Raw genomic sequence first — 9,356 nt, 5'->3', positions numbered from 1 at the left:
TTTAAAAAACGCGCGTGCGTCTGAGAAGTAACAGTTATGGAGTCGAGTTTTAGTCTATATTTAGAGGGTATTTCACCATTTCAAAGTCAGAAATTCATATTTGACTCAATTGTAACTTTATCTAAATGTGTTACAGGTTTGTAGATTAACTAAACTTAGTGTGCATTTTTCTGGTCTAGGGTATGTCCCTTTAATGTATAGGGAGATACAACGTGACTTTACTATAAGTTCGTTCTGTGTAATAGTTCGTTCTAAACATGTTCGTTGTAAGTGTACTTCAATGTACATTTTTTTTAAAGAGGTTTGATTCGGGCGGGGGGGGGGGGGGGGGTAGCCCCACGTAGCCCCTCCCCCTGACTAAGCCACTGCTAGCGTAAATAATTTTATAGAGAACGGACAGAATGATGCTTAGTCAGCACAGCAATGAAATACATAATGTGTATTTATAGATTATTTTAGATGTTTGAATTTCAAAAAGGTTGCGCCGATGTCCGTGCTTTGTGCAAATACTAGAGTAACCATGGTTTGTTAACTCTAAAATAATAGGATTTTTCCTAAGACAGTGAATTTCATTTATTTTGATTTTAAAACAAAATGCAACATATAGATAGTCCATTTAAAAAGAATACTCTCACTGTAAAAATACGTTTACATTTAATTAATTCTAAAGAAATATTATATATTACAAAATCCACAGATGATGATTTGAAATAATATTGTGATTTCCACAATATAACTAAATTGTGATATTTGTAATGGTGTCGGCAGTCTTAAATTTGGAATGCTTATCAAATAAAAATTAATTAATTAATTAATTAATTAATTAATTTTAAAAAATTTAAAACCCACCACACCAAAACCTTACCAAAAAGGTCCCAACCTTAAAAAAAAGAGAGAACCCACCCCCCTCAAAAAAAACAAAAAAAAAAAAAAACAAAAAACAACAACACCCAAAGCCCCCACCATCCCACCAAACATTATCACCCTAACTTTTATTCAGAACAATATGACATCTTCAAACAAAATCAATTAATGTGCTTTTAACAAACATGAATTTGAACCACTAAACCGTTGTCATAATTGAAAGTTGTATCTCTGTCCAAACAAGGTCGTGACTGCTACCACAAAGCAGTGTCATGTGCTTTGTTTATAAGTGGACTTCCACTCCCAGGGACGAATGTGAGGGTTTCTTAGGTGTGTGTGTGTGTGTGTGTGTGTGTGTGTGTGTGTGTGTGTGTGTGTGTGTGTGTGTGTGTCTGCGCGCGCGTATATATGTGTATGGGTGCGTGTTTGTGTGTGTGTGTGTGTGTGTGTGTGTGTGTGTGCATGTGTGTGTGTGCATGTGTCAGCACGCGTGCGTGCGTTATTAATTTTAAATTAAAACTTTGGGTTTTGGAGACTGGTGTGAAGTTGTCCAAGAATCATTTAACCAAGATAATCCATTTGATATACTCGAATATTACATTGATCATATATTAAAATAAAAACTTAAAAAACAACAACAAGAAAACCAACAAGGAGAGAAAAAAACGGGCGGGGGGGGGGGGGGGATATGGGGAAGGATAGTACGAAAAACAAAAATATAAAAATTACATTCATAATAATCGTAGACAATTTCAAAACAAATGAACTTACCCAGACATTTACTAAATGTCAGGATGAGAAAGAAAACTGGTAGCATTTTCCCTGTTAAAACAATGTTGTTTAGCACACCTGGTCACAGAGCCAGCGACAGGTATATTAATTAAGCGTCTGTGATGTCGTCTGCCTGGAAACCAACTCGCGAAGACTGCGTCAGTTGTCGCTCCAATCAATCCCCAGAACATCCGATAAAGCGCGTCCTACCGCGCCGAGGCGTCATTCAGTTTCCCTGTGTCACAGTGTGTATATATAAATATATCTAACCAAGCGAACAGCATACTCGTGTACACGTAGTACACAGGCGTGGTTTCTTTTTCTCTTTCCTTTCCTTTGAAAATCAGAGCCGTACATGATAGATGTAGAAAAGAGGGAACTTCTAAATTAACAGACACATTTTCTTCTAATTCTTCTTCTTCTTCTTCTTCTTCTTCTCTTCTTCTTCTTCTGTTTTTCTTCTTTTTATTGATGTTTTTTTTGTTTTTTGTTTTTTTTTGTTTCTTGTTTGTTTGATTGTTTGTTTTGTTTTGTTTTGTTTGATTGGGTTTCTTTGTGTTTTTTGGTGGGGGTTTTTTGTTGGTTTTTGTGTGTGGGTTTTTGTTGGGGGTTTTTTTTTTTTTTTTTTTGTAACGCCTGCTTGCCCTCCCCTGTAGGTGTGGTCCTGAAACCGTCTCCTCTTCATCTCGTTGGTCAAATCCTAGATTCGCTCCTTTTATTTGTTCATTATGTAACTACGAGAAGATTTTAAGATATTGCCAACCAACCAATGAACTAAACAATTAACCAACTAGGCATCCAACCAACCAACCAACCAAAATAATATAAATAAATAAATAAATAAATAAATAATAATAATAATAATAATAATAATAATAATAATAATAATTTAAAATAATAATAATAAATTAAAATAAATAAATAAATAAAATAAAATTAAAGTATCCCCTTCCCCACTAGATTGACCTTATTCTCGAGCGGGTCCATGTGCCCCTTTTCCCCTTAGTCTCCACACTCCCCAAATATTTCCTGGATCTGCCCTTGCATTAATTAGCTAACATATTTTACTCTATGTTTATTACTAGAGTCTAGTCAGTGCCTTCTCCCTGTGTTCACAATGTACACGAACGTCTAAAAATCGACTTCATATTGACAATATGGATTAATCTTATTCTTCTGAGATTCGCGTGTATAACATAGCTCTTAGTTGGTAGGCCTAATATACTGAGAAAACAATGTACGGCAGGAATCATAATATTGACAGGGTTAGTTTACGCTCGGCAGGTTCGACGGTAGCCCGAGTACTCTGACTGTAAGAGAGCTAGACGGACATTTGGACATAAACACGCTCTCATTACAGTCAGAGACCAACCTATGTCTTTTTTTGGCAATTCCTGACTACCAAACGGTAGGCAACGAGTCCCGCTCTAATACCACAACAATCCTATGTTTGACGTCAAATACCTTTACATCAATCATTTTCGAGTTAAGTGATACAAAAAAATCCACATATTAATCACTAATACACATACTACAGAAAGAAACCCGACAGCACCCACATTCAGCTACGCTTCGTGACACTCCGTCGCAACAATTACAAAGCTCGGCGATCTATTTCGAGACTGGGCGATTCCGCCTTGTGCAGCAGTTACAGGGGTCATCTCATAAGAGGAGGCAGTACGTAGCACATACTTTTGCCGTATCCTGTCGATAACACCACACATGTATCCTTCAAATTCAAAATGGAATCAACAATGTGTAATTGTTTTGGTTTAATGACGTAATGAAATCCAAATTCATCCAAAACGGCATTAGCCAACTCTTCCATGTTGTAACTTCGCTTGATATGAGACGGCCCCCGTAACTGCTGCACAAGGCGGAATCGCCCAGTGCGCGATCACGTGGTCTACGTCTCGAAATAGATCGCCGAGCTTTGCAATTGTTGCGACGGAGTGTCACGAAGCGTAGCTGAATGTGGGTGCTGTCGGGTTTCTTTCTGTAGTAAGTGTATTAGTGATTAATATGTGGATTTTTTTGTATCACTTAACTCGAAAATGATTGATGTAAAGGTATTTGACGTCAAACATTGTTGTGGTACTAGAGCGGGACTCGTTGCCTACCGTTTGGTAGTCAGGAATTGCCCAAAAAGACATAGGTTGGTCTCTGACTGTAATGAGAGCGTGTTTATGTCCAAATGTCCGTCTAGCTCTCTTACAGTCAGAGTACTCGGCTAGTTCGACGGTTATGAAATGGCGCGGGTTCAGTTTACAATGGTCTCCTGTAGCCCTATTTTGGCCCGTGTGCAGGAACTGTAGCAGAGGGGATAGGGGTTGGTTTAGACTGTAGCGAGCGATGTTTATAACGGGGGTTTAGACATACTCCGCCAAAAAAAAAGAAGAAAAAAAAAGAAGAAGAAGAAAGAACAGGGGGTGATTTAGACCTCCGGACCCCCCCCCCCCCCCCTCCCCATCCTTCACACGCACCTGTCTAAAGTACACTTAGTGTTAAAGGTCAATGTTTATCAAAAACGTAATTCACTATTGTTTGTATCTACGTATACCTTTTACAATATATATGAAGTATCAATAAAATAAATTAAAAAACTTTTACCCATTTTAATATATTCGCAATAAAAAGTAGCGTTTTCCCCATCGCTTGCCAAAAGGCCTGTCGACTCCAAGATCTAAGTCACGTGACCCCGTGACGCGCTAACCGGCATAACATGAAAGCGTGATTCGCAGCCTTTCAGACATTTTACTGGGAAGGTGGAACACGTGTATTTTTAAAACGCGAAACTTTTATTTTACTGAATTGAAATGTATGAATGGAATATTCTTTTGGAGATAGTTTTCAAATGTAAAATATGGTGAACCATTGTTTAGTGTTTGGATGTATCAAAGCAGCAGTTTTTCCGAACTTTAAACAAACAGACAATAACAGGGTTTGCGTGGAAGTGGTTCTTAAACAGAACCCGTGCGTAACGGAAAGGACCATCACGATGTGTAAAATCCACAGTCATTATGTTTCCTAAACCAGATTCTGACATCACAGACCTTTATTTTGATCATTTACGAGTTAAATGATGACACCTTTATTCGTCTGGTATTGTAGCATACGTTATTTCCTAAACATTAAAGCAAGTTTTGGCTAAGACTCCCTAACATTAAGATATAAAATTTCGTAATAATTTGGCGAACCGGTCAGATCCAGGGGGCTTGGGTGTGTGTGTGTGTGGGGGGGGGGGGGGGGGGGGGTCTAATGGTGTGCCGAGACACGCACCCAGGCAGTCCCCTATTCAGCGTAAAACGGTAGTATTTATTAATTTACTGAAAACAAACTGATTGTAAACAAACGCATCATTCTATTCTTCTTCTTTCATCTATAGCTTCTCATTCTATAGAACAATAGTCTTTTACCGTTGTGAGGAATGTGGCAACTGAAACCCAGAGGAAAACATGTTCTGTGAACCTCGACACTTACGGTACAAACGATTTTTTTCTTTCTCTTGCGTGGGTTAGAATTGCCTTGACTATTCTGAACAAAACGCCGATTGATTTTTTGTTCTCGGCTGTTTAACTACAATAGCAAAACAAACGTAAACTAGAGTGTGCCAATTCTTGACCCATGCATAACAAAACACGCATAATATATAATAATACACACAGACATCCCTGTAATGGAACACATAATTGTGCGAGAGAGGGATAACTAATATACTAGCATTCCACCCAAGTGTAATTCGACCTTTCAGTGTGAAATAAAAGGGTTGACTTAAACAAAAACTCAGTACTTTGTCTTTACTTTGAGCGTAGCAGTGTGGTCGACCGATCTGTCTTTGTGCCAATGTGATTCTACTGTGTTCTTGTGTGTATTTAAAAACATTAATTTGTTAAAAGTATAAGATTATGAAAGATAAACAAAACTCGTTTTAAGATAAGTGTTTCATAAACAACATCGGGATTATATCCATTCAGAACTAGTTCTTTACCCTGCGTATTTAGGTTAGGACCGAATCTTCTAGCCTTGTGTAAAAGACATCTAATGGAGACTAAAGGTCTTTTAAAAAAAGAAAAAAGTCTAAAACAAGGCAAAGCATTGTAACGAGTCAGACAGGTAAATTGATGGATGAATGGCGACACATTTAAAGGCAGAGATAGGCATGAAGACAGATAAATTGAGTGAAAAAGACATAGCGATAACGAGAATGACATCTCCATTTACTTTATCTCTCTCTCTCTCTCTCTCTCTCTCTCTCTCTCTCTCTCTCTCTCTCTCTCATGCACACACAACGCACTCACACACATTCTTTCTCACTCACTCCCACCCACTTTCTCTCTCTTACTTTCTTACCTCTCTCCCTTTATCACTCTCCCTTTATTTATCTCTCCCTAATAGGGTCTACATGCTTAACACATATCATGGTTAATCCATAATGAAAATACGTTTTAATTTTTAATGCCCTTGAAAACGATATCTGAAGTAAGGGGTGGCCCAATCTCTAGTCGGGTGTGTGTCACAAGCTAGAATTTTGTTTTTGTTTTAGCCTATAATTATAGAGTGTGACAAAAACAACACACACACGCGCGCGCGCGCGTGCACGCGCGCGTACAGTTGTGTTCTAAAGTGGGTAGCCCGAGTACTCTGACGGTAAGATAATTTGGACGGTTGGTAGTCCATCTAGCTCTCTTACCGTCAGAGTACTCGGGCTATAAAGTGGAACAAATCCTCAAATTCGGGGAAAATGATGGGGATTTTCGAGCAAAATTAGCTGGCCTGAAATCTCTTAACCTTGTTTTTCAATCATTCTACCCACAAAAGTGGTTGTAATCCATGTAAAAATGTGTGTTGTTTCATTTTGCAATTCTATATAGCTGTTTGGCAGCAATACTAATATGAATAAACGTTGTTATCCAGATTCGGGCATTTTCGTGGTTCCTATGGGTCTAATTATCAAATACGAGCTCACTATTGATAGATCACGTGATAAATTAAAATGTATTCTATTGTGATCAAAAAAGTTGTTTTTTAAATGAGAGGAGATGTTTTTGTTTGCTCATTCTTTGCCGATACATCGTAAAGTCTCAGTATTTGTTTACATTAATGTTTCAATATTAATGTTAAAACTTTGCCTGTACTAAGAAATCTATCTCTTTTTTTTTTATAATATGATTTTTTTTTTTAAATATTAAAAATGCGATGTAAGAAAAACAAATCCCACCACAAAACCCCACTATATCCCTTAAGATCGATACTATTTCTATTTTTTCCCCATCGTCATGTCGTGAAGTTACCTATATGGAGTAATAGTGTTTGTTTGTTTGTTTGTTGTTTGTTTCGTCTGTTGATTGCTGCCAGCTACCCGTATTCAAGCACTTGAATGCCATCTGTTGACTTCTGTTGCCTTCGGTAGTCAGAAGATTAAGGATTGTAGGCGTTAACGTTAACGCTAACTGGGAACAATTGGGTGAACAAAGAACATCTAACGTGTTTATTTATGCATCAAACGTAAACTACCACACACGATGCTGATATGAGACTAACAATTACTTACAAAAGTGTTAAAGGTGCTATGTAAAAATTTAAATAATGGTGGTTTCTTTAAAACATAAAAGTTTATACCTTCAGCTATATAGCTATATGCCTATAAAAAAAATACACCAAATTAATTAGATTTACTAGTAAAAAAAAATTAAAAAAATTAAAGAGAGACATCTCTTGAGGATGTGTCACACGCATTAACTTGTGACGTTACTGTTTTATGGGTACACATTTAACACACTAAGTTTACCCAGAATTCTTTGCGGTCTTACTAAAATAAACAAAGATGGTGGCTATGCTATATTTAGCCACAACTTATTAGGGAAAACCCTCTTGTGCAAGACTTTTTATTATTCTAGAGTTAAATATGAAAAGATTATGCGTTGAATCGATTAATTTGTAGTTATTTATTAAAAATAAATGTGAAAATAACTTTTCAACTTTGGCATAGGGTCTTTAAGCGGCAGTCGACAATGATACATGGCGGTTGAAAACCTACTTTGAAGTTGGAATCTTAATGGTTAAAGCAATCTTTCTGGTGCTTTTCCCATTATAATAGTATATAGGTCAAAATCGCTCCCATCACAATTCTGCCCTGGGTATGCCTGGACCTTTAGTAGATAAGGGGATACAAAAAAACAAAAAAAACAACAACAAAGACATGTTTGGAACTGAAATAGGTTCATTATCAACATTTGGAACGAAAATAGTGGTGGTTGGCATCGTTAAGTGGTAGGGGCGGGACGTAGCCCAGTGGTACAGCGTTCGCTCGATGCGCGGTCGGTGTGGGATCGATCCCCGTCAGGGGGCCCATTGGGCTATTTCTCGTTCCAGCCAGTGCACCACGACTGGTATATCAAAGGCCGTGGTATGTACTACCCTGTCTGTGGGATGGTGTATATAAAAGATCCCTTGCTGCTAACCGGAAAGAGTAGATCATGAAGTGGCGACAGCGGGTTTCCTCTCTCTCTCTCTCTCTCTCTCCTTAACCATGAGACGCCATATAACCATAAATAAAATGTGTTGAGTGCGTCGTTAAATAAAACATTTCTTTCTTTCTTTCGTTAAGTGGATGGCTGTTATTCGGAGTTAAAACATACAATGAAATGCGTTGGGGTGGGGGAATTTAGCAACCGTCAAAGACAGTTGGCCGTGTTACTCAGGTGACTTTAGGTTTGATTGATTCATTCATTGATTCATTCATTCATTTCAATATTTTTTTTAGGCTTATATCCAATTAAGATTCAAACACGCTGTCCTAAGCACACACACCTCAGTATCTCGGTTGTCTGTCCAGAACAGTGGATTAGAGGTATAGTGACTACCCACTGGACCGTTTAAGATTGCTCTGAGTGGGAATCGGTGCCGAGGTGCGAACCCAGAACCTACCAGTCTTAAAACAGATGGCTGGTCCATTACTCCATCGACGCCGGTTAGGTTCGATTATATAGACACGTATATATATATATATATATATATATATAGAGAGAGAGAGAGAGAGAGAGAGAGAGAGAGAGAGAGAGAGAGAGAGAGAGAGAGAGAGAGAGAGAGAGAGAGAGAGAGAGAGATTACAGAGAAATAGATAAAAATCACTTTAGCATCTACTCTGCTGCGGTTGTGAAGGTCAAGCCTTAATCTCGTTAAAAACAATTACCACAGAAACATGCGTCCAACCATCCTTGGCCAGAACTAGTCAATAAAATATATACAACTACACAATGAGCCAAACAATGAAACTACAATCGAATAGGTTTCAGCACAATGAAGGTGATAGGGTAACTTACAAATAACTAGTTTTCCATTAGTCTGCATTTTGAACAGACGGTACGGATTGGCAAGGCGTGTTTCGAGTACAGGGTACTTGAACCTTAACCTATATGACAGAATACACTGTTAAAACAAATATACATTTGTATAAATAAGTATGAAACGAAAAGGACATGTTCACAAGTTAAAGCTTATTTTATGTCATGACACCATTAGAACACACTGATTTATTAATCATCGGCTATTGGATATCAAACTATAGTCTTAGAGAGAAAACCCGCTACATTTTTCCATTAGTAGCAAGGGATCTTTTATATGCACCATTCCATAGACAGGATAGCACATACCACGTCATGGTGCACCGGCTGCATATAAAGGAGAGAAATAACCCAATGGGCCCACCGACGGGGATTGCT

General features: G+C 38.0%; 1 protein-coding gene across 1 annotated transcript in view; it reads right to left on the bottom strand.

Moving 5' to 3' along the window:
• LOC121380233 overlaps window positions 1–1,762 on the bottom strand; it is a 44,202-nt gene extending 42,440 nt beyond the window's left edge. Inside the window, exon 1 of the mRNA XM_041509060.1 lies at window positions 1,636–1,762. Coding sequence (XP_041364994.1) covers window positions 1,636–1,681 — 46 coding nt within the window. The 5' untranslated portion in view covers window positions 1,682–1,762. The remainder of the gene's footprint in view (window positions 1–1,635) is intronic.
• Between the last annotated feature and the right edge of the window lie 7,594 nt (window positions 1,763–9,356).

The sequence above is a fragment of the Gigantopelta aegis genome, chromosome 8 (assembly GCF_016097555.1).
Source record: "Gigantopelta aegis isolate Gae_Host chromosome 8, Gae_host_genome, whole genome shotgun sequence".
Taxonomy (NCBI): domain Eukaryota; kingdom Metazoa; phylum Mollusca; class Gastropoda; order Neomphalida; family Peltospiridae; genus Gigantopelta; species Gigantopelta aegis.
Note: the sequence above shows the minus strand (reverse complement) of the source record. Positions and strands in the feature narration are given on the sequence as shown.